General features: G+C 52.7%; 1 protein-coding gene across 6 annotated transcripts in view; it reads right to left on the bottom strand.

The window, feature by feature from the left end:
• SEPTIN9 (septin 9) overlaps positions 1-25,821 on the bottom strand; it is a 95,159-nt gene that overhangs the window by 28,887 nt on the left and 40,451 nt on the right. For 5 of the 6 annotated variants that reach the window (XM_015295143.4, XM_040649485.2, XM_046902015.1 and 2 more), the window contains one exon: positions 6,928-7,587. In XM_015295143.4, the coding sequence (XP_015150629.2) occupies positions 6,928-7,587 (660 nt within the window). Of the gene's footprint in view, positions 1-6,927; positions 7,588-19,452; positions 19,604-25,821 lie in introns of those variants that run through there. The other variant, NM_001030701.2, reaches the window with a different exon arrangement.

The following is a 25,821-nucleotide window of genomic DNA, read 5'->3' as shown; positions in this document are numbered from 1 at the left end:
GCCACATAACTGCAGAGTGCTGGAGGAAAAAAGACTGAGGCTCTGGGGGACAGCATGGTGTTCTACACAGGGACATGGCCTAACCACAAAGGACTTACCGTCAGCCCTGAGCAGCTTTCTATTGCCCAAGGATATGCAGGGAAAAGGAAAATAAATGACTAGACACATGGGCTTCTGGAGAGCACCTGCTGATATTTAAATTTAGGAGAAAGCAGACCAAAGAGTAGAGTGGACTGGAGGGGGCTTTGATAAAGAAACCATCCGATACCCTCACTCTCCTCCTGGACAGCTGCAGGAGCTTTCTGCAAAACCACCCCATAATCTGTGCAGAGCAGCTGCCCTCCCCCTGCCTCCACAAGAAGGGCTCAGCACAATGCTATTTCTTGCATGGAGAAAGGACTCCTTGCAAGGACTGAACCCAAGCCGTCTTGCCACATTCAACTGCTCATTATTATAGAAGATGAAACTGGAACGGGTAGAGGGATTCACCCAAGGTGATGAGCAAGCAAACAGCAAGGATAGGATCCTGAGCATCCAGCCTCAAGCCATCTTTTCAACATTTTCCAGGCTCCCAGTTCCCAAACTTACTTCCACTACTGAAAGGAGTGAGTTCCCAAAGCTCCTAGCTTCAAAGGAGCTGGTTATAGGGATCCACCCTGAGTTCATTTCCATGCACCAGAGCTACAGAGAAGGGTTCAGAGGACACCACTTTGGTACAACAGTAAGAAGCAATTTAAGAGCTGTGAGCTGCAATGCAGCTGTAACTGGGAAGGCCGCTTTAAAGAGCTTACGTACTGTTAACTTTTATCACAGCCCTTCCCTCCTAGGCACCATACCCTCTGGGATTCCCATCTAATCTTCATTGGCTGAGGTCTCCCTAAATTAAACTTCTCTTCGAGGAAGGAATGTGTGTCCCACTCTGTGCACAGCAAGAGAGGTGCAAAGGGGAGAAAACAGAGCCTTCATAAAAACTTAAAGCACCATCGATAAGCATCACAGACAGCCTGACCCACACACTTAAGTAAATGACTGTGCACAGCAAGAGGTTTGCAGAACAACCAGACCCAAGGGGAGCAGGTCTGCTGGGGCTGCAAAGCACGGCTGGAAACAAGTCCTTTTCCTCCTCTATCACTCTATCTCTGGAAATAATATACAAGGGGAAAATTCATCCGGCTGACATGGATGCTCAGCACGTATGGACAGAACCACATGCACAGGAGCCACTGAGAGCACTCCCTGCACAGCTCTCTCTCACCCACAGAGAGGTGAAAGGAGTTCGGATCTCAGCTCCCACTAAATATTTCTGCACCCCTTGTGAACTCAAGCCAGGGGCCGTGCTGGAGCTGCACCATGGGAAGCCTCAGCAGATCCAGACCTCTGAGTACATCCAGGGGCTGCAGGGACCACCCAGCTCGCACACAACCTGGACGCAGCCTCTTGGGCTGCACAGCCAGAGCATAAATCCAAGGTTCTGCTTGTATTTGCTAGAGCATCAACAGTCTTTGAACTTCAAGGTGTTGAAAGATGCTTTGTTTTAGTAATTTTTGATCCCTGCCATACAAATTGCCTTCGCTATGCAAAGAACAACCCACTGCTTCGACAGAAGAAACTGCAGGCGATAGAAGTCAAGGAGGAGACAGCAAGCGAAAAGCCCCATGCTGTCAGTGCTGAGCTGGCACAGCGGCCTCGTGCAGCTTGTTAAACATTGTTTGCTTTTCACGAATGCATAAACATCTGCAAACTTCTGCTGTTTGTGAGATGCTCTGGAGCCGTTCCTTTGGTCCAGCCTCGTCTCTCAATATGTCTCCTACTGTCTTCATGCCATGATACGGTGAAACAAGTCAACCAAGTGAGATATCTGTGCATGACCCTACAGAAATCCAGGTAGCTTCTACTCCCAGGCCTGCTCAGAAGACAAATGAAACAAAAGCCAACAAACCTGCAGGAAAGCAGCCCTCTCCCCAAGTCCCTCCTCTAAAAGCTGTAACAGATGGAAGAAAAACTGGGTCCAGTGGAGCCTGAGCACAGGCTGCCATCCAAGAAGAGCTGCTTCTTCCATTTATAGCCACATTCACTTTGACTTCATTGCAACATCTTGGACAATGCAAAAGTGTCTGTGGCTCTGTTTGTTTGCTGGAGGAGCAGAGAACACAACTGGCTTGCTGTCAAGTTATCTCTTTTGGTCACGACAACGTTTGATCTTCTCAAAACAAAGTAATCTCCCTATAATCTCAATTCAGTTCCTCAATCCCTCTCACACAGTTTATTGTGCTGGCACTGTACCCAGCTTATGGTGTCCTCCCAGCCACTGGCCAACAGAAACATCTCAGGCTGGGACACGGATCTAGAAATAGCGTAGAAGAAAGCTATTCCCTGCAGAAGGTTCCTCGCCAATGCTACCACCACCTCCCCCAGCCAACAGGGAGAAGCTGCACAATGAGAGGCCAGCCCTTACTGTAAGAGATCAAAGCAAACTCTTTGTTTTATCTTGGTCAAGATAACGGATTTTATTTGCCTTATCAGCTTGTAGGATGATTAACTCAAATGTGAGAAAGCTGGAGGATGCCAAAGGAGTTGTAGGGAGGGGAGCGTGTTCCAGAGCACAGCCACTACGGGCTCCAGACACACAGATACCACGAGATAAACACAGCAACCCTTTGGTCTGCTCTGTCCATGACACCCACTGCGCCTGGTCAGGGCTGCACATCCAGCAGTGGGCTGGGTGCAGCAGGAAGGGCCCTGCAGCTGCATGGGGCTCACAGCCCAGACCCCACCAGGTTATGGGACCAGCACTGCGGCAGGATGCCACCAGGCACAGCTGGTTGCTTTCTCCTGGGCCAGGAAGCTCAGCCTTTTTGTAGTCCCTGTATACTTCTGGGAGCAAGCACGTGGATGCACAGCCTCGTGCACAGAGCCAGCTGAGAAGGGGAAGGGCCATGATTTCTCTGATGCTCAGCAACCACAGTTTCACCCTCATCCAGCTTCAAAGAAGACCGGGCAGGCCAGGGAAGGGGGAATTGTCCCATTTCCGATGGGAATCCACTACTTCACATGATGAACCTCCACTGGTGAGATCACTGCTTTTCCTACAGGCCCTCAGGGACTTCCAGAGGGACAATGAATTCTCCATTTGTTTGCATTTGTCTCCGAAGAAAATCCTACATCCCTAATGGGTCTCGCACGGCAATGACCAGAGCTGAAGGCAACAGCAGCCCACACATTTGGGAGCAACATCCTGATGGTCAAGGATGTACAGCAGTGTGGCACAACCACATCACCCACCCTCCTTTCTGCTCTGAATACAGCCCAAAATGAGACCAGATGAGCTGCCCCAGCTGTTCTCTGCACAGCCACAGACAGGGCATGCACTGCTGCCATCCCCATGCAGACTGCCAGCACGTGGCCACGCATCCCTGTGATGGGACACAAGCATTCCCTGCACATGCAGGCTCCTCACGTGCTCTCCTTCCAAGCCCCTGCTCCTCCAGGACTCCATTTTTCCAAATTATCTCATTTTTGGCACCTGCCCCGAGCATGTGGATTTGGACTCTGTGTTTCTCATTCAGCCTCTCCATTTGGTATCTCAGGCTGTAGGCTCTTTTCCTGTTAAAAATAATAACAACAGCAGCAAAAGAAGGAAAAAAAAAAAAAAGACTACTTATAATCTAGCCCAAATGTGTCAGCTGGTTTTAAGGAAACATTTCCCTGCAGCTTTAATCTCTTCATACAGTTAAATTGCTGTGCAGCTCAGGGAGCTGGAAATGATTACTCACTGTTGAACTGCACAGGCCTGGCCCCTTTATTGTGGCAGGGCTGCTGTGCTAGCGGTCCCTGGGTCCCTCTGAACCCCACCTCTGTGCTCAGCATTGTCCCTGCAGATCTACACCAAACAGAAGGCTCCCTGATGACCCACAGGGGCTGTGCCCCCTGCAGTGCCCCCAGCAGACAGCAGTGGGTCCCCAGTTTTTGGAGACATCCTTCACAAGGAGTGCTGTGGATTGGAAAGTTTTCTCTCTCTCTCTCTCTCTCTCTTTTTTTTTAAGCTAACTCTAATGGAGCTTTTAAATGAAAAATAGAGTTTTGAGGACAAAGCTTGCCTTAGGGGTCCAGGCTGGAGAAAAAAGAAGTGTGGAAAAGTTGTATTGTTTCATTCTTCTGAAGCCCTTGTGCTTTTCCTGCAGCAGCAGAGGGGAGCTTGCTGCTATCTCAGGGCTCCTGGCACCCACACAGCTGTCCCAGAGGGGCCATGGGGGCAGCGATGGGAGAAAACTCCAAGAAAGCTGCACTCTTGTACACATTTCAGACCGCTTTACCCATCGCTGCGGATCAGCACAGAGATGTGCTTCATCCAGACGTGGCTGTAGCACAAGCCAAGCTTCTGCTTCGGGTGACAGCTCCAAGCACTCCCATCATCCACCCCCATCTATGTTCCTAGCTGCAGCAATGGGAGGCGTGGGCAGTGAGGCCATGGACAGAAACCAGAAGGACCATCAGGTCAGAAGGGCTTCCACTTCTCACTCGGGATCTCTTTAACCCATCGCTGCAATCCCAGAACCCCACATACAAACAGGTCCACATCTGGGGGAAGCAGAGACGGAGCAGAAAGCTGGCATGAAAAGCATGAACTTCTCTGCTCTTCCCTCCCAAACACCGCAGACTTGCAAGACACAAAGAACAACATGTTTTCCCAGATAAATAAGCCACCATCGAGAGCAACACTCACTGAATTCAAAGCCCTCAAACAACAACAGTAAAGTGACTTTTCCAACGCGCCTCTGAAAACATGATTCTGTGCCCAGCAGAGCGTGGAGCACAGCCAGCCCCACGTTGGGCTGCTTATGTCCCTCCTGTCATCAGCTCTCCAGACACAACGTTAAGCCCTGCAAGAGAACAGCAGATGCACCTCAGGAAGCACAGGAGGAAGAGATAGAGAGGGCAGAAAGAGGTGGAAACAAATATTTCTTGCTCCTGTGCTCCACCAGAGCTCCTCCCACACTCCTCCCACCCCCAGAACCACTGCTTCCACCCGAATGAAGCTGAGAGTTGCAATCACTGCTTTCCTTCAGGGTCTGGTCAGGAAGATGGCCCTCCTCCATCCATCTGGGATGCAGGGTTCAGCACAAGAGAGCACAGCTGAGCCCAGCAGCTGGGGGCTGCGTGTCCTGGCATGGGGCTGGGGGCAGCTGGCACATCCCCGGCACAGCTGCTTGTGCCAGAGCTGCATGGCATGCGGTGCCATGGTGTCTGCACCACGGGAGCATCCTTTGGGTCAGAGTGAGCGGGAGCAGGGCTCCATGCCTTTGCCATGCACAGCAGAGAGCAAATGTTTTCACCTGGGAGGTTGTGCTGGGGTCAGAACCGCATCAGCAATGAGCCTGCATTCACCTGCTGGGCACCCCGAGGAGATGCCATCCCTGCCTGGTGAGCAATGGCCAAGAGGTCTGGGTGTGTGCCTGAGCTGCCCAGCAGGAAGAAGGAGCCAGAGCCCTTTCTGCTCCTTCAGCCTCTCTTCCTGGCTCTTTTCGGATGTACCCAGACTGAAAGCCTCTTTTGTACCAGCACCAGCCTGTCCTGCTCTGTAAGGCAGACCCCAGACAGCCAGGCTCTTTGCTAAAACCCATCCCCAGCAGCTGTCCTGAGTTTCTGGAGTCTTTTTTGATGCAGAGAGCCCTCCCTTTCCCCCTGTGCAGCTGGGGTGTTCAGCAGCTCAGATTCTTCTGCTCTTAAAGTGCCCAGCTGCCTGACATTCAGAGCTTGGAGAGTCCACAGCAGCCCGAACCCAGCAGGGTGAGGTCAGGCACAGGGCACAGCAGGGGCCTTGGCACCTTTCTCATTGCTGCTGGGGATAAAACCCAGCAGAGAGGCCCCAGTTGAGCCCATGGCCAAGCCCACTCCTGATCCCCAGCCATGCTCAGATGGAGCTGCACCAGCCTCCTGCCTACTGGAGCCTTCCATTCTCTCCATCCATACTCACAGTCAAAGAAAACCACTCCTGTCTTACAGGTCTAACATCAGCTTCAACGTGGACACCTCATTTGATTCCAGACTGTACATACATACCAAAACCCCAAACCCCAGCAGCAGGGCACGTCTGCACCCTGCAGCAGATGATGGTTCCTGGGTAAGACCAAAGGGAGACTGGCTGCATGCAGCAGCAATAGAGCTGGGGCACGTGGTAGGGCAAGGCTTGGGCCAGCAACTATCCATGGGATCCAAGAACATGGGAGCCAGTCTCCAGGGCAAGCATGGAGCTCCCAGGGTCTCACCCTGGCACTACTCCCCACCACAGCTCCACAGAGGAGAGAGCAAGCGTGTGATGAGGAATGGAAACATAATTAAAGGCTAGAAGAGAAAAAACTCTAAAACATTAAGGAGGGTAAATGACGGCCAGTGGGGGAGGGAAGCTGGCTTTCATGTCTAATAAGGGATTAATCGAAAACAAGATGCAGCTAATAGAAGGCAGGGCTCCAGTTTAGTACTGGCTCTGATCCACAACGTTATTAGACTTCGGCTCCAGCAGCCAGCAGGAAAAAAAAAAACCCTGACTCCTGCTAATGAAGAGGCAGTTTCTGCCCCACAACTATAAACAGCAACATTAAACAACAAGCCATCACAACAACACCTCCACAACCATCACATTTTCCAGCATGTCAGAGGCTTTCCGAGATGCTGCACAGGCAGGCGGGTCTGTGCTGGCAGAAATGTCTTCTTCTGCAAGCACCCAAGCTTTTGGCACTTGCTCATTTTATTTCTTATAAGCTTGATGGCACGTCTTATTCCAACTGACAGCTCTTTCAGCCAACATAAAACCAAGTGTAACAGCCATGTATGTAGACACATGAGACAAGATGCAAGCTCAGCCCCGAAAGCCGTCACTGCTTGAGCTGAAAGCTCCAAGCTCCCAACGCGCAGCGCGGCCGCACTCACCTTCTTCTCTCTTTGGTGGGCTCTCCATCAGCACCGGCTGTGGCTTTGGTTCTGCCTGGGGAGGCTGTGGGGTCGGCACGGGCTCCATGCTCTCCACTTGCCGTGCCAGCGGGGTCGGCACCTCGGCAGCCTTGGCTACCTGAATTTCCACGCGCTTGGTGGCCACGTCAGGCATGGGAGCGCTGGGCGGCTCCGCTCTGCGCTGGGGCATCTCAGGGATCTTCGAGGCCGGGGCGTCCGCCCGCCGCAGTCCCGGCTCCTGGGGTTTGCCGAGTGTGATCTCAGTCCTGCGTGGGGTGGGCTCCGGGGCTTTGTGCCCCAGCACATCTGCTCTTTTGAGGCCAAACCTCGACAACCCCGAAGTGGAGTTCTCCACCTGCTTGGATGAGATGTCAATGGAGATTTCTGTTCTTCTGGACACCGGCTCTGGCAGTTTGGGTCCGGAGTGCTCTACTCTCCTCAGTGGAGCCTTGGGGGATCGCTGGGCTGTGGGGTCTGCATGTCTGGCAGATGGCTCCGAGTTCCTGGCACCGAGTTCCTGAAACTTCTGTGTGGAGCTGGACACGGTGGACCTGAGGAGAGGGTTTGGGGTCCTTCTTTGTGGGGTGGAGGAATTTGAAGACTGATCTACCTCCTCGACCTCAAAAGATCTTTTCAGAGCTGAAAGAAATGAAAAGGAATTCAGAATTTAGTTATCATCCACCTGAGCATCTCAAGAGACGCTTCCAGAAACCTCCGGCAATGGGGCCCCATTACCGCTCCTCCGCTCTGCCATGAGGATTCACAATCCCATTTAACACACTGGGGACAGAGGGACAGAGAAGCAACAAACCCAGAAACAAAGCTGGAACGTGATGCAGGAAATGCAGCCCCAGAAAGCCGGAGCAGCTCCCAGCCCAATGGGGTGCAGTGCCAAACACTCCAAACGCTTCCCTTGGCCTCTCCCACCCAAGGATAAACACTGGCTTCCCACTGACTGCTGCCATCCAAATCCAAGTCCGGAATGGGAAAATCTCAGAAGAGCATCGAACCCAAATAATGCTGCAACAAAACAGAGGTGGCAGTCACAGGAGCTCATATCCTTAAAAATGGGCCTTAGAGATCATTCGAGCCAAAGGCTGAAAGTGCTTGAAAAACAATAACATGAGACCCCCCCCAGTGCAGGAAGGGGCAAGCTGGGAGGCCCGGACTCTATAGCCAGGAATCTTTCCAAGGAAATCTGATGGACAACAGTGTCAGCTTGCTGGCTCCAAGCCACAGCCTGACAAAGGGGACAGAGCATCACCAAGGGCAGCCTCCATCCGCCAGGCAGTGCTCCCTGCCCCAGTGTACACTCCCTGGGAAGGCTGAGCTGGGTTGCGCCACTCAACACAATGAGCCCACCCATCCTTTCCACTAACAGCACACTATGGGCGAGATTCAGTCTGTAAAAGCCACACTGGGATCACACAAGACAACCGGAGTGTCAGGGAGACTTAAGCACGGTTTTTCCTCCAGGCACCCCTGGGTACCCCTTGTCCTGCAGCCGAGAGCCCCTGGGACACTCCGGGGTGCTGCAGAGCAGCTCCTGTGCTCGGCAATGGGAACCATCTGCTGCAGCTGCCGGCAGTGCACAGGGCAGGGAAGCGTCCACGTGGCAGCCGCTGCAGCTCAGCCTTACCAGCAGATCGTGATTGCAGCTGCTGACACAAGCAGCTCAGGGCTGTTTTGCCTTTTCAGGGGGAGTACCCAAAAACACTGTTCACTCTCCAGCAGGGGAAGTGCTGGGAAGCAATGGTGTGCCTGGGACAGGCTGTACCAGGCAACCTGAACATGAAAACCCCGCGCTGCCACTGGGGTATGGCACTCAACCAACTCATTTATACCTCCCTGGTGATCAACACCTGAGCACAGAGTCTCAGTCCAACTGCCAATCCATCCCCGCCACAACCTCTAAACCACGTCCCTAAGTACCACATCTCTATGGCTCTTGAACACCTCCAGGGACGGTGAGTCCACCACCTCCCTGGGCAGCCTGTACCAATGTCTCGTCCTGCACTTCCATGTATTCAGGAGGAAGCAGAGATCTGCATCTAACTCTCAGCTATCACACTCCAAGAAAAATGAATCAATTTTAAATAGTCCCCAAGCCAAGAGTTAATCCGGCAGGTCCACAGCTCTCCAGCACCAAGCTCAGGCTCACCAGAACACAGTTTTCCACCACTTCCTTTCTCTGTCACATCCCTAATAACACTTCAACCATTCTCCTCCCCAATCCCAGCTTGCAAACAATGTGCAAGGCCAGCCCAGGCCGAGTCTTGCAGGAAGGGGACATCGGCAGGGGATGGAGCACAGCCACACGCCACCAGCTCCCTGATGGCCGTGATCACAGTTCTGTCCATGGTGGGCAATTAAAGCCTGCTCATCACTCCTCCTGCCAGCCTATTCAGTTCCTTTTTATTTCCTTCAATAAAGAAGCCTAATTACCTAATGACAGATGTGTCTGCAGGAACAGACAGTTAAAGTAAATGCTCTCAAGGAACCTGAGAGCAAAGGAAATATTGGCGAGCTTCTTTTCTTTGCAAAAGCCCCTATGGAAATGTCCCTATGCCATGTGTTCTGGGGATTTGTTTTTGTATCAAAAGCTTGTTACCCAGTCAAACGGCCTTGCTGCTCTCCAGGGCTTGTGCTGTGAACCACCTCTGCCATCTCAGCTCCTTTCTGTCCATTTGCCATCACCAAAAGCAAAGACGGCACCAGTGATTGTCAGTGGGAACACACAGTCCTTTCTGTTGACATCAAGCCCCTAAAAGTGCCCCAAGCCCAAGGCAAACTTGCCCACAGCCCTCAGCACAGCTTCTGGAACACAGCCATCCCCTACTTTTATCAGAGGGCTGGGCTGCATACAACACCCAGAAATGGCTTTTCTCCAAGTCTTTCTGGGCCCCACTGCAAAAATAAGAAGGTCAAAGCCCAGACACAAAAAGGGTTCAGAAAGTCTAAGGAAGAGCTGCAAAGTTGTGTTTAGGGTCACAGAAGGCTGCCCAGTGGAGTCATCATCCCTGGAGGTGTTAAAAAACCAAGGAGATGTGGCACTGAGGGACACAGTTAGTGGCTGTGGTGGGGACGGGCTGGGGTCAGATTCAATGATCTTAGAGGTCTTTTCCAACTTTAATGATTCTACGATAAGTCATCCAAACACTGTTTCCTATGCCCACACTGTGTGGCAAGGGAATACTGGGGTGCTGGGAAAACAACCACTCCCCAGTAGGGCTGGAAATGGCTTGGACAGCCTCTGACAGCAAAACGAGGAGCCCTGGGCCCTCGTGGTGTTCCTTCTGCAGAGGAGACCCTGACCTGCCTGAGGACAGCTTGAGAGCTCGCCCACCTGCAGCTCTCTGGGGATGGGACATCCATATCGTGCTGCTGTTGCATAGGGATGTTGGTACCTGGGTTGACCTCCAGCAAGTTTGGTCACGGCCCTGTGTCCAGCCTGACCCAGAGGGCTGTGCTCCCACTTCTGAGCACAGGTGACCCTCATTGCACAGCTGGTTCTGGGATGCCACCTCCAGTGACAACTGTCCCCAGTGTGTCCAGGGCTGCCCTGCTCAGCATCACCTTGCTCCTGCTCCTTGCACAGAAATGAGAAAAGGACCTCAGGAAGCAAAACAGCTCTCAAAAAAAAAAAAAAAAAAAAGAGAGAAAAGCTTAAAAATAGCCCGTTCTGCTCAGAGCTAAGAAAGGAAAGCAAACAACCTCTGCTCCACAGGACCCTCCTACCGGCTTCCTGCATGGAACTGGCCTGTTAATGAAAACAGGAGCCCAAGGCCAGCACCGTGCAGTGCTGGGTCCTGTTTGCAGTGCCCAGGTCTCTCTGGGGCTCCATTGCCACATCCCCACAGCCAGTCTGAGCAGGGAGCTGGGCGGCTGCACTGCAGGGCTCTGTCCCTGCTAAGGCACCTTCCCCAGGACTTCTGGGGCTGGCAGTGTCTCCCCTGCCCCACCATCCTCCTGCTTGCTGGTGCTGGAGGCAGCGGAGGTGGAAGCAGGCAGTGCAGAGCATCGCCCTTCCTCCTCTTCCTGGTTCCTGCACTGCAGGGAGTACTCACACAGTGGTGTTGCCATTTCCACGCGTTTCCTTTTAACCAATTCCAACCCAATTCAGGGAACTCATGACTCAATCCACTGGAAGGCAGCGGCTCCACAAGCCTGAAATCCCCTAAAATGAGGTGTCTGAGCGCTTCCTTTTGGATGCAAACCCAACCCTACCCATGACCCCATGCCCTGGCTGCAAACCATTTGCTGCCAACCCCTTTGTGAGGAAGCAGTGTGCTACAGGGACAGCTGGCAGTCCAGCTCCAAGCAGCCCCAGCACTAATCCTTGCATATGGGGCGGTGTGGGCAGCACCTGCTGTGGGGCTCTGCTGGCAACTGCAGCATCTCTGCGTCCCCAGCCCCAAACTCGGCAGCCAAGCCTCTACCGAAGTGAATGCCAACACATGCATGTGCAGGGGCCTTCAGCACTTTGGAAAGTAATTTTATCCTCAGAAAATGTTTTGACACATGTAAGAAAGCAAATCTGTATTTCCAGCGTCAGGATTTCCTTTTGCTGCCCGTGCTTTCTCCTCACTCAAAGCTCCATTCTGGAAAAGCACAGCCACATCCCAGCCCTGAGCAGCGCCTGTACACACCGCTGGGATGCTCGTGGGCAAGAAATGCCCAAACTCACACCCTCGCCCTGGACTTGAGCACTCCTTGAGCAAGACCAGGGTCAGGGAAGCAGCAAAGTGCTTGTCTGTCAGTCCGTGCACTGTGCTGCGGCACTGGGGATGCTCACATTGTGCCCTCCCGGTTGCGCTGCGGTCAGGCACCAGCGGTCAGAGCTGCTCTTCAGGGATCTTGCAGAATGGGACAGAGGTCTGGTTCAAGTCCCAGCAGCACATGCAGCAGCCAAGAGGTTCCTGAGGAGGCACAGACACATCTTTAATGCTCCTCCAGGGGGAAAGATCTCAGACACGGGGCTCCCAGGGGACACCAGGGGCTGCACGGCTCCTGCCCAAAGGCTCCTCATGTCCCTGTGGGCGCTGGGAACCAGAAATGACACAGCTCCAGGCAGCACGTGGGAAGGGGCAGTCAGCAGAGCAACATCTGCTCCTTCTTTCTTCCCTCTTCCTTTTAAACAGAACACCCCAAGTAACAGGCAAGGGGATGCTTTACACAAGGAAACCTCTATGCACAGAGCTCTGGAGGAGACCAAAATAAACAGAGAGGGATGCTGGTTCCTCCAGGACCTGTGCTAGCTGCTCTGCAACGTGAGCCCTGGGCTCGCTGCTTCCCATTAAACATCCTCTGCCCCTCACATGGTTTCTGTAACCCAGGGGTTACATTTGCTTGCTTGCTTAAGCACTGAAAGCTTTCCTTGCGTTTTTAGACACATAAGAGCCTTATGGGAATAGGGCAGCCAGTCGTCCCGGCATTTCACACGATACAATGGTATCGTTTCAGAGCACTGACTTTCTCTAAACTGCTACCAGATGGCGACCTCCTGTTCCCGGGGAGGAAAAAGGGGGAGGCGGCGGCCGCAGGTGTCAGCTTTCAGCGGTCCCCCCCCCCCGAAACCCACACATTAACTGTTCAGGGCCAGCAGAGCTGCCCATAGCCCTGTCCTGGGCAGCAGGATGTTCCCTGCGTGGACTGAGCCCCAGCTCGGATGGTTCCCTGTGTTACCATGGGAATGTCTGGGGATGCACTGTAGTGCTGCTACCTGAGAGCACCATCTTTGATACCGATGGATACCAGCATCCAAAGCAAAGGTGGATGCCCTATAGAATCATCAAATGGTTTGAGTTGGAAGGGACCCTTAAAGGTCATCCGGTCACAACCCCCCTGCAATGAACGGGGTCATACAATCACAGAATCATTATGGTTGGGAAATACCTCTCAGATCACGAAGCCCAACGCCAGCCCACCCCCACCGTGCCCACTGACCACATCCCTCAGTGTCACATCTCTGCAGCTCCTGAACACCCCCAGGGACAATGACTCCCCCACCTCCCTGGACAGCTATGCCAATGCATCACCGCCAAGGAATTTTTCCTAATATCCAACCTAACATCCTAATATCCGGCCTATCCAACATCTACAGCTCCATCAGGTGCTCAGAGCCCCATCCCAGCCTGACCTTCAGCATCTCCAGGAATGGGATGTTCACCACCTCTCTGGGCCAATGAAAGGCATGAGATGCTGTAGCTACAGGAACAAGCACAATATTCCTCATGTACCCACAGGCCATATGGATGCTGTGTATAAACCCCAAAGCTCCTGTAGCAAGAGGGGAAGGGAGCTGTGCGATGTATATGGAATGATGATCTGGTGTTGTGAATGCTTTATGTGCACACAAGTCCTTTTTCCAACTTCACAGCACCATCAGTAAGAAGTTCTTTAATAGAGTTCATGGTCTGACACAGAGATTGCACGTAGGATAATGCTGGCACCACGCTGTCAACACGCAGTGCTTTGTGAACTGTGCAGCCCCTAACAAGAGCTGAATTATGGAGGAAATTTGTGGCTAAATCCAAGACTGAGCTCTGACATGAGCAAAGCTGTTCAAGCAGCATTTTGCTCCTATTCAGCAGATTACAAAGAGAGCCTCAGATTGATGCAGCAAACCCATCCAGCAGCAGTGGGAGCACAACTGCAAAGTTGGAAGCAAGAATAGAAAAAAAAAAATAATAATATCCACACACAGATTAAGTCAAAATCTCAGATTTCCAGTCCCTATAATGGAGCTCTAGAAAGGTTTTAGCTTTGATTCTCTGTTACACTTTGGCTTATATAACCGCTAACTCCCAGCAAAATGCTTCCAGATCACACCAGTACATTTTACACCCCTTCTACTCATTGTGTGTCCATACAGACAACCCCATGCAGCACACGGTGTACCCCGTACCCCACAGGCTGCATTACTGGCTCTGAACAGCTCTCTGCATAGCTTTTGCCTCCGGTCTGTGCTCCAGTTTCCTTTCATAAAGGGAGAGAGAAGCAGGAAATAAATCTTCTCTGCCTCCCAGGGGACAGAGCAGATTTGGTTTAGTTCACTAATGTTTCCAAAATGCTTTACAATTACTGCCTAGAAGGCAAAATGATGACGCAGATGGACTTGCAGACCCCATATCAGCCTCAGTGCTGATTTGCAGGATACCACAGCTACGAAGGGTTAAGAGCAAGCATGGCCCCTAAACACAGCTGGGTTTAGGAAACCATAGCACTGAGCTGCTGGGCCAGACACCTTAGGAGATGAGTCACAGGTCCCAGCTCCGGGCACTCAAATGGACGTCAGAGTGACTCTAGTGGGCGAAGAGCCTCAGTGACAGGGGATTGGGTGATAAAAATGATTCAATCATTAAGTGATTCGATCTCAGCTTGATAATATGATAGGTGGAGTTGCAACATGCTGGTTCAAATGCTGCTGAGAAAGATAAATGAGTAGAAGTGGTGAGAGGAGGGGGTTGTCTGCGTGGGCAGTGCCCAGTGTGTCACACAACTGCCACCTCCAGCAGTGGGAGGACAGTTGTAGAGCATGGATAGTAGGAAAAAATTCTGCTCAGAAAGAGTGGTGATGCAGTGGCACAGCTGCCCAGGGAGGTGGTGGGGTCACCATCCCTGGAGGTGTTCCAGAACCACGGAGATGTGGCACTGGGTGACATGGTCAGTGGGCATGATGGGGTGGGTTGGGATTGGACTTAGTGATCTTAGTAGTCTTTTCCAGCCTTAACGATTCTATGGAAAGAGAACATCTCAACATGGACCAGCTCTGAGTGCTGGCCAATGCCTGCAGCCACCCAAGCAGCATCAGCACTCATGGAGATGTCCCCAGCACATCACCTAACCCAGGTGCAGGGGTCAGGCAGTACTGCCACCCATGGTGTCTCACCTTGGGGCACGCAAAGAGCCGAGTGCCAGCCTGGATGTCCCCAGGAGCCCCAAGGGCTGAACTCTGGCCAGCAGCCTCTCAAAGCAATCACAGTAAAAGCCTGAGTCACAGCGCCAGGAGATGAGAGCTCTCATCAATCTGGGGCAGCTTTTGGAATAAGCCGAGGACAGCAGTAAGCCTCCTAGCTGCCCGAGGGCTGCTCCTAACCATGCCCTTTGTATGGGGAGGGAGCAGGGACACTGGTACAGCAATAAGTGCGAGCTGACAGTGCTCCGCGAGTAAAGTCTTCAAATAAGCTTACCCCCAACTTGGCATCACTGCTATCTTCCTGTGCCACCTGTATCAGTGAGGAAGGTGTACTGCAGAGTTCACTGCAGCACAGGGAGGGAGGTCAGGAAAGGAAACAAGCCTTGCAACGGTACTGCCTAGAGACACGGCCTTAAATATCAAACATCAGAGTTAGAAACATGAGTATCTGGAGTGATTATGGGCTTTCCATTATTGCCTTTGGATTTCTGACAAGTCCCAGTGCAGGCTATTCATGGAGCTGCCCGGATTTTGGCTCCTGGGAAAAGGTGCAGGGCAGCACCCCACAAAGCAGGAATGAAAGCAGCACCCAACAGTGTGGCTGCAGGACAAGGAAGGCAGCAGTGCTCTCACGCTGCAGTGAGCATTTGTTAGCCAAGAGATGTAGGCATGGTCCCTCAAATGCAGCAAGCGCTTGGAAGAAGATGCTGCATGCGCTCCAAGACCTGGAGGAACCCAGGCAGCAGCATAATGCTGGCACAGCCAAAGCTGTATCCTGGCCCAGGTGCAAAGACTCACCCACGGTCTGATCATAAGGGAACATTTCAAAGGGGAGGGACAGTGTGACACTTTGTCCAAGATGGTTCTCAACTGCACACTGAGACCTCGCCAGTAACAGCAGCACTGGAAGATGACACAGAGCCAAGGACACTCTGCTCTGTGCTGCAGTGGTTGCCCATCCCTAAGGACACACAGCCCAGCCCTCCCTGCATCCGATGGCTGTAAACACCGATCTCTGAGGGACCCTACATTCTACCATGGGCCAAAGACTGTCCCCAGTGCCCAACTCACATGGACGGAGAGATCTGCATCCTGTGCCTCTCCTTTCCCACTCCCTCACAACCTCTGTATTCCCAAGGAACTAAATATACACGGGAAAAAAACAACCCACAACTGCAGATCTCTGCTGCTGGATCCAGGCAGAGGCAATTTTTCCGCTTGGCACATGAGAGAGCATTTGTGCTGGAGACAACACGGCTCCTGCCTTCCACCGGTACTCTCCGAACCTCTGCATGAAGGGGGGGGTTGTCTGGGAGCTCCCATCTGCCTGATATGAGCTCAGAAACATGGATGGGAAGAAAAGAGAAAAGACTCCCAGCAACGCTTAGCCCACCACATCCCAGAGCCGTGAGGATGTCTGGGAGCAATGCAGCCATGAGCAGACGGAGATGAAGGAGGGTCAGATGGGATTGTTTTAGGGACAGCCCAGGAAATCCAACAATTGGAGTCCCGGAGCTTCGTTTCACTCCTAGGGCTTCGATGATCCGAGATACGATCTGAAAAGGCTTTCTGCATTTCCTTTTCCAGGCATTGAGCCTCACACACCATTCGTCACACAGCCCCGCGAGAGCTCACCACGCAAACCCAAAGACCGGGAGGGATGAGCAGGGAAACACGAGCCATCCCCTCCCTGGGCTCCACATGGGACTGCACTCATGGCACATCACCCACACAGTGCTGTGAGTGTCCCTCTGCTGCTGCTAATATTAGCAGTGGGGCAGCAGCTGTGCAGCAGGGCCACCCCCCCCAGGCTGCTCGGTGCTGTCAGAGCTGCAGCCTCTGCGTCCTACCCAGGCTCCAGCCATGGAAGCTGCCTCCAACCCCACCGTGCCGTGCTACCCTGTGATTTTGGCAGGCACAGCCCCACAGGGCTGCTGTTAGCAGATTGTATCCGCTAGGAAATGTTGTGTTTCAACACTGTTACAAGGAAACAGATTTGGTGTTAACTGACAGCACTGGCAAAGAGCTCGGCATTGCTTGATGTGAGCCATTTCCAGCACAAGGAGCCTCAGCTCTCTGCAGGCTGTGCTCCACAAGGGATCGGGCCAGGGATGGGCTCTTCTCCTTCCCTTGGAACTACACAGCAGGCCCTGTATGCACACCATGGGATGCAGGAAGACCACACCAACCAAAACCTACAAGCAGGGCGCACCTCCCCTCTGCCCAGTCCCACCAGGAGGGCTGCAGCCAGACAGACCCACACCGCAGCATCGCTCAGTCCGAGTGGGATAAGGATGGTTTGGGTTTCTTACAACACTCACACACCACACACAGTGTGCCACAGCCCAGACGATGACTGCTGCAAGTCCCCATCCCCACTGCTCACAGGGACAGGGCTCAGGCAGAACTGAACTGGCAGTGCTGCTGAAGATGTGCCAACATCCATAAACCCAGAACCACGATGTTCTGCAAACACTGGCAAACTGCAAGACGTCGTGCTGCTCTCCTCCAGATAAAGCAAGGAAACTCTTGCCAGTCAAAGAAATGGGTTCAGTGCCTGTGCTGAGGAACCTGGTGAGCGTGTAGCTGCCTGGATGTGGCCACCCCTATCCCATCCAGGACACAGCCCGCTGTGCTACATTCCCCTCTCACACACTGCTTTGATTTGGAAGCTGAACTACAACTGAATGTTTGTTACCCCTTCCTACTCCAAAAGGGCCCCTGCACCCTCCATAGAGCTGAGGGTGACAGCTCCAGCCCACAGCCCAGCCCCTAAACCACTGCCTGCTGTAATCCAGCGGCTACAGGCACCTGTGGGGCAGAGATGCTGGGAGGAAAGCAGGCAGGGACAAGGTGGTTCAGGAGCACAAAGGGCTCTGGCTGCCAGCAATCCGGTGTTGCTGTCGCATGGTACTTTTGGCTGATCCTTCCTGCTTGACCGCAGGTTGAGATACTCACCCAACAGACATGAATACTGCATCTATGGCCCTGCAGGCCAAAAACTAATTGCCTTGCTCTTGGGAAGCTGCTGTGCAACCCAGAGAACTAATTAAATTGAGAAACACAGCCTGGATCGCCGCTGAAGGGCAAGGCTCCTGCAGCCTCTCTGTGCCATAGGGAAGGGACCACACAGCCCCAGGTGCTGAGGAAGGGCACGACAGTGCCACTGAAGGACACATACAGCCCAAAGCGAGCAGCCTCAGGGCTCCCTGGGGTTTCTCATTCCTCAGGGATTTAAATGCAATCGAGGTAGGTAAAGGAAAGGGCTGTGACCACACCAGCATTGGGGAAGCTCCCAAGCTCCTGAAGGGCACTCACAGACTTACCCGTGAGCCCAGTGCCACAAACTCACAGTGTGTTTGGGTCGTTCCATGCCCCAATTCCCTTAGCCCCAGCCCTGCTACAGGATGTGGCTTCCCTCGGCCTCCCGCTCACCCTCCGCCCCCGCTCCGACTGCAGAAGGGAGCCCAGGGGCTGCATAGAGGGGGCACATTGGGGGCTGCAGCTTGGGGTGACGGCACCACAGGGCCCAGGACAGCCTGCTGAGCCCCCAGCCCTGCCACCCGTTTCCTGCCCGACCTGGAAGAGGAACCGAGGGGCTTTAGGCTTCCCAGCAGGAAAAACAATACTTTGCTCCTTCGCAGAATGCAAGAATGAGTTCACCAGGAGGCGGTGAAGTTCTCTCAGCCTATAACAGCACACACGGCCGCTGGATAAGCTTTCATCACAGCCCCCAGATCTCTACTATTTCTTTTCTTTCTTTTTTTTTTTTTTTTTTTTTTTTTTCTCTTCCTTCTAAAAACCGCTGCACGGAGCTGAGTTTGGGGCATTGCCAGGACGCTGAGTGTGGGGACGCTGCCGCTTTTCCAAAGCCCTGCCCGGGAAGATGAGCTCCTCCAAACCGCCCCCCTCAATGGCTGCATCAGAGACATCCCCAAAGCCTATCTGGAACCACACGCCCAGTGGGCAGCAGCACACTTCCTGCTTGCTAATGTCCTTCTCCCTTCCCTGGAAAGCCAGCGGGCACCCAGGGGAAGGCATCCATCTATCCCTCCAAGCACGGGCTAAAAGGGGACCCCCGGCACCGAGCCGCGCAGTGCCGTCGGGCAGTTGGAGCTCTGCCACCCGACAAATGCAAAGCTTTCTAAGGCAGCTCCCAATAGGGATATTTTTGAAACTTGGGTTCGTTATCCTCCTCACGGCTACTTTGAGGCTTGTGCTCGTATCCAAAATCTGGGAATCCACAGAAGGGCCGGTGCCTGGGGATTCACAAACTTTTCGCTGCGTCACAGCCGCGTTTTCGGCTGAAAAACTACGTAAACCAACTCGGAAAAAGCAGCAGAGAAAAGCGTCCCGTACGATCCTGCGCTAACAGATAGGAACGGGGCGAGTCCGCTCCAAACAAAAGAGCCGGAGCAGCGCCTCACCCACCTCTACCCCGCACTGCTGGGGCGGGGGGGGGGAAGGATGCGGGCGGCGCCGGGGATCCCCCACCCGCACTCCGCCTTTAGGGTCGCCAGACAGCCCCGCAACACCTATCCCTCAGCCCGCCACCTCTCCGAGCAGCTCCGCAGCCCCCTACCCACCTTCGAAGTCGGAGATGATGCCCTCCAGGTGCGCGTTGACGGCCGGGTCGGCCATAGCGGGGCCGGGCGCTGAGCGCTGCCGCCGCCGATGCGGCCGAATGAATGGCGGAGGGCGAGCGGCAGCCGCCGCCTCCCGCGGCCCCGGGCCCGCAGCAGCGCCCCGGCCCCGCCCGGCCCGGCCCCGCCCGCCCCCGCCGCACACTGGCTGCCGCCCGCGCCCGTCACCGCGCCGCGCTCCGAGCCGTGCCGTGCCGGGGCTGTGGGTACGGAGCGCAGCGCGGGGTCGGGGTAAGCGGGGTCCCGGCCAGGTGCGCTGCGGAGGTCCCCTCCAACCTCAGACTCTCGGTGCGGATGGGAAAGCGCCCTCAATCTGACGCCCCTCGGGTGCCTCACCAAGCCGAACTGATGGGCTGCACCGCTGATGCTCTCAAGGATCAGTGAGCTCAACTCGGTTCCATTCTTGCAACCCTCCTCTCCTCATACTTGAGGAGGAAATCCTTTACTCAGAGGCTGTGAGGCCCCGGCAGTTCCCAGATCTGTGGTGTCCCATCCCTGGAGGTGCCTGAAGACATGGGGGGGCCCTGGGCAGCCCGAGCTGTGGGCGCCAGCACATGGCAGGGGTTGGAACTGGGCGGTCTTTAAGGTCCCCTCCAAACCACCACTTTGGGTGAACCATAAAGAAAAAAATATGCAAAGCAGCGGTACTGTTGCTGTCTATTTCTGCAGTGTGTTTCATCACTTCTGCCATACTTCAGCTGTACAGCCAGTCTGTGAACACCACAGACTTCCCAATAGCACATGTGACCCAGAACACGAAACCAATGGCACCGATTTCCCAGACTCCAAAAACTGCAGAGTAAAGCAATAAAGCTGAGCAGAAAGCACTCCTGACCTATATTTTACATACGGTTAATAGCTTGAGGTTTTAATATGTTATTTTAAAACACATAAACTGCTTAGCTAGTCCGGAGAATGCATCTTTAATATGTAAGTATGGAGTTCTAAAGGTACGGGCAGTGGTTTTCCTCCTCCTCTTCACAAAAAGCACTCTGCTCTTTCACTACGCACACACTCAGGCAGAAACCAGCACACCACAACAGTGCAGAGCAGCATGCTTTGCACCTCTGAGCAGCTGTGAGCACGGAAATATCAATGCCTCGTCGAGTGATGCAGTGTCTCTACAGACAGCGGCTCTGGGCTTCCTAAAGGAGAGCATAAGACCCAGCCTGGGCTGGGCTGAGCCTGCAGCTCCCATGGTGTCAGGTCCATGCTGGTCCCACAGTGCCCATTGCTGGCTGACCCACATCGCCAGCATTGATTTTCAAAAGAAAGAGGTTTGCTTTCTCTCTTGTCAAGTGCAAGGTCACATCCGCAATCCATTCCAAGCAAGCCGAGATGTAGATGTCAATACTTCACCTTAGTTACTCTGCAAAGCAAAAAGCTGCTGTGGTAGAAGTGGGCGATGAGTCCCTTTGCTGGAGCTGCACTACCGAGATTGGGTTATTAAGGATCATTGATCCCTGGTTCACTGTTATTCAGAGTGAGTGTAAAATGGGGGGAAAAAAGGCAAAATAAGAAAGACAAACTAAAAATCAATATTGTAAGCAAGAGAAAAAAAAGTTTCAGGGTCAATGTTAGGAAGAACTGAGCAGCATGTTTGTAATGGTCAGAGCCTGCCCACCTCCACAACTGCCATGGGGTTCAGCAGCAGGCCCAGTGCTGGAGATTGGTGGGCCTCTCTGCACTACGTCATGTGGGGAACAGTGAGGGTCTGCGATGGGGTCCAGCAGAGGCAATGAGAAGTGAACCACTGGAAGAAAATGACTGCGTGGTTGATTTGGAGCAGTGTCCCAGTGCCCGGGCTCAGTCTTAGAAAGATGTGAGGAAGCTCAGAGCTCTTCTGCAGAAGAGTTCGGGCGCTTTGCATTAGTAGCTGTGTCCCTCTGTATTTCCTACGGATGGATGATGCTATCACCATGGATCTAACTTGTGCTGCTAAAGAAGGTTCTGTGAATCAACAGACGTGGAGAACAGCCCCAAAAAGCATGAAATCCTGACCATAAGAGTCCATGTTCATTAAAACCAGCTGCCAGGAAGGGAAGTGTTGCACCCACATGCACCTAAGGCACGGAAAGGGGGGAGTGAGATGGAAAAGTACAGCAATGAATAACAAGAATATCCAGAGTTCCTGCAGTAAATATTTGAAGCAGGAAGGTATGTAAACAGCTCACCCCAGAGCACAGCTCCCTTTGGGGAGCTCAGCACACCCTTCTCTCTCCTTTCTGCACCTTTATCTGGCTCAGACACTGTCAGAGATTTTATGGAAATGAAAAATCACTCTCCTATCCAGGCCACAGCCAAGAACCAAATGCCAGGTCATTGAGTTTGCTTGCTACATCCTGAACCCAGGAGCTTCTATTTAGCTACAGCACTGCTCCCAGAAAGGCAGGCACCCAGCCCAGAGGGATGGAGCACCACTGGTTCCCTGCAGTTTGTGTCTGGAGCTCCTCATCAGGCTGGATATTAGCAACAATTTCTTCTTGAGAAGAGTGGTGATGCATTGGCATGGGCTGCCCAGGGAGGCAGTGGGGTCGTTGTCCCTGGAGGTACCCAGAAAAGGACAGATGTCACACTGAGTGGTGTGGTTTAGTGGCACGGTGGCGATGGGCTGATAGCTGGACTAGATGCTGTTGTACAAACCATTGGCTGCAGGAGGGTGAGAAAAATGGCTTTGCTCACAGTGTGACAGCAACTTGTGTCCTATGCAGCCCACATCACTGCAGACACCAACTGCCCGGCCCTTCTCTCCACCATCTCTCTGCCCTTCCGATGAGCAGTCAGCTTCCTGCAAAGTTGCTTTGTTGGCTCCCAAGTGGTTTCCTGTCCCTGAAAATGTAGCCAATGAGATCTGCTGATCACTGACTTGTAGATACCCAGCTGAAAGTGTCATGTTGCCATGAGAGCTGGCAGAAACCTGGGCTCTTGTCACCACCTCTGTCCTGATGCTGGGTCTGGGGGACCACAATGCCCATCAATGCAGAAAAGACCTAGAAAGTCACCTAAAGGAGAAAAAGCCTCAAGAGAGAGAACATCCTAAGGAGATAGAAGGCATCAGCATTAGAAGGACCCTCACCAAGACAGGCTGAGGTAGAAAGGGGACTTTCCTATCCACTCATATTAATCAGCACTGTGCAGTCTGCTTGCAGGCTGCTATAAAAGCATTCTTTCTGGCAGATTTTCTTCCTCTCACAAGTCAGGGTTTTTCTGAGCAGCTCTTATCAGACCCACAATCTGCTGCAGTCATGAGCGTCAGACCCGGTGAGACGAGGTGCCATGAGTCACTGTGGCTGCAAGAACCAAATGATCCGGCTCACAATAGCAAGTCATTCATCCCCAGCATCTTCCTCTTCCACCTCCTTCTTTAATTAGCAAACAGAACAAACTCATAGTCTGTCTGCTTCTAATGAAATGCTTTGAGACTTACTGACCAAAAGTACTGCATAGGTGGTTCATTATAATATTTAGCTGCTTCCAATGTTTCTACTGAGAACCCAATGGATTTGTTTGCTGCCCATGGTGGATGTACCCCCTGCCTAGCATGTGGCTGCTGGCACACATGCAGCACCAGTGCAGGATAACTGCAAATGTGCAGAAATAAAGGCACAGCAACCCATACAAAGCACATTTTGAAGGTGACAGAAGTGAGAAGTCACATCATTGTAAGAAAGAAGGTATTTGAAAAAGAGAGAAAAAAGAAATAAAAAAGAGGAAAAGGGGAAAAGGGGGAAAAAAAGAAAAAGGGAGGAAAAGAAAATAGAGAAGAAAAGATAAAAAGAGACAAAAAGGGAAAGGAGAAAAAAAGAGAAAAGAAAAAGAAGAAAAGAAAAAAAGAGAAAAGTAAAAAAGAAAAAGGAGAAAAGAAAATGAAAATGGAGGAAAAAAAGAGAAAAAGGAAAAATTAAAAAAAAAAAGGAAAAAAAAAAACAAGAGAAAACAGAAAAAGAAGAAAAAAGAAACAAAGCAAAAGAAGGCAGCTGCAATGACCTTCCTTTCCACTCGTGCTCCCTGCAGCTTCTGAGATTCTGCACTTCTGCCCCAACACACTTTTGTTCCAAATCCGCCAGGAAAAGCTGTAATGATCCTTATGGGTCCCTTCCAACTCGGGATCCTCTGTGATTCTATGAATGGCATTTTAAAAGTGGGGAAATTGAGGCACGCAGCACCCACCTTGGTAAGTGAGAATGCTGCAGGAGGACGGGGCCAGGCTGCAGTGCTGCCTGGGAGGTACCAATGTAATGGGCTATGGGAATGGACAGGAAACACAGATGCCGTTCCCATCACCTCTGCCTGTGCTTTCATGGGGATGACGCGTGAACCCAGCCCTGCTGATGACGCAGGAAGTGTCATGACAAATGCTCTTTCCCAGATTCAGACCCTTCCTGCTTCCAGTGCAGTAGGAAGCAGAGCGAGGACGGCCGTATTTCAGTGCTGGTCACACATCTCTTCCTTTGGAAGGAAACCTGCATCATGGGAAAGGCTTAGAACCGTAGCGCAGGTTTGCTGATCTGAGGCTGCTGGACAATTGGCTGGTTTGCTGGGTGGAGGAAATGCAGCCAGACCTCATCCCCTGGTGCACAAAAAGAGCTGAGAGACATCGGAGGCTGGAAAACAGGAACAGGTGAAACCTGAAAGAGGGACTGAAGGGCAGCGCCTAAAGGCTTTAAAGGTCTTTGCTCACGAGAGGAGTGAAGCCACAGGAAGGACCTCAGTGTGCTGTGGGTCCCAGCATGGCCACAAGCCACCAGAGTGATGCAGTGAGAGCACTCCTGAGATGCAGCAAATTAGGTACTTTCAGCAGCAAAGGGGAAATTGCTAATCTCAGGTCATCCTGGGTACCCAGCCCCAGTGGAAACAAGCAGAAGGGGGAGGGGGGGAACAGAATGTGGGGTGTCACTGCTGGAAGCATAACTGGCAGATGCACTGCAGGCAGAGATTGCTGTTGCCAGGGGAACAAAAACAAAGCCAACCCCTGGTGATGGTGTAAGCAGGTCAGCAAGAGCTGCAGGCTAGAAATGAGAAGATATTAACAGCCAGTGATGGGAGCAGTGATGGGACTTCCATGATAGGAAGGGGCAAAAAGCCATGCAGGTGTCAAGGGAGCGCACAGCTGCTCCTTAGAGAATGCAGTGTGGGGCAGTGGGGCAATGGGGGGCTGTGGGCTGTCCCCAGTGTGGCAGAAAGGGGAAGGAAAGGGAAACATGGCTCATGTTGGTTAAAAGACAGTGGATGCCTTCATGGGAAGCATGCTCTGTCCCTGGAGACACCCAAGGTCAGTCTGGACAGAGCTCTGAGCACCTGATCAGGTGTTCCTGTTCACTGCAGGGAGTGGGATCAGACGGCCTTTAAGGCTCCCTTCCAACTCAAACCATTCTATGAATTGCATCTGTCTGAACCTCAGGCAGCAACAACAGCCCCAACCCAACGCATTTTCTCTTTTCACTCATTCTCAAGTTGGACCCTCTTAAAAAAATGGGAAATGCAGTCGTTCAGGATCCAAGCAGAAAAGCTACGTAATGCAATTACGAAATATGGGCTTAACTCTTGTGGCACAGCACGTTTCCAACTGCAAAGCCCTCCTGCAGGGCTGCAGGGGAAATCGCAGTGCCCACTCCCAGCACAGGGCAGCCCTCAGCCACTTCCACCACGCGGTGGTTACATGGGAAAAAGGGGGCGATGAGCTTCAGCTGGGACCTCAGCTCCTCATTCCTGAAATCTTCCCATTAATCCCTAATTAGGAACTCAGCACCCAGGACATCAATCCTGTACACTGCATCCAGGGTCCCCTGTAACCACGGCAGAGAGGTGTGTGAGCACACACACCTCTGCTTCTTTCAGCTGCCTGCTCACAACCTTTTCAACCCCAAACTTTCCAGCCATAAATGCACCAGCTAACGGCAGGAAACTTGCTTTTCTTAATACTTCTCCCGTGCTTCCCAGTGGGCCATTTCCAGCGGCTCTCACTCCCTGCACCAGCCCCCAGTTACTTCTCCTGGCTCTGAGATATTTCAAGCACGCAATGAAATCTGCAGCAGCACAGAAGCCCTAAAAACCCACAGCAATGGTCCAGGAAGCACCATAGATCAGGCTGCAGGGCAGCGGCGGTCCCTCTTCTCCCTTTTTACCGTCAAAGATTTTATTATTCTTCTTCTTTGTGGACAGAAAGCAGCTCGATAAGAACAATTCCCACAGCAGCTGCAGCCCCACACCCACTCAGCTTCCTCCAGGAGCTCCCGCACGGCACTGAGACAGGGAAGGAAACGAGGGCAGGCAGAGGGGAGCGAAGGGAAAACCAACATCACTTTCCTTTGA

The sequence above is a fragment of the Gallus gallus genome, chromosome 18 (assembly GCF_016699485.2).
Source record: "Gallus gallus isolate bGalGal1 chromosome 18, bGalGal1.mat.broiler.GRCg7b, whole genome shotgun sequence".
Taxonomy (NCBI): domain Eukaryota; kingdom Metazoa; phylum Chordata; class Aves; order Galliformes; family Phasianidae; genus Gallus; species Gallus gallus.
This window is presented reverse-complemented; position numbering and strand designations above follow the sequence as displayed.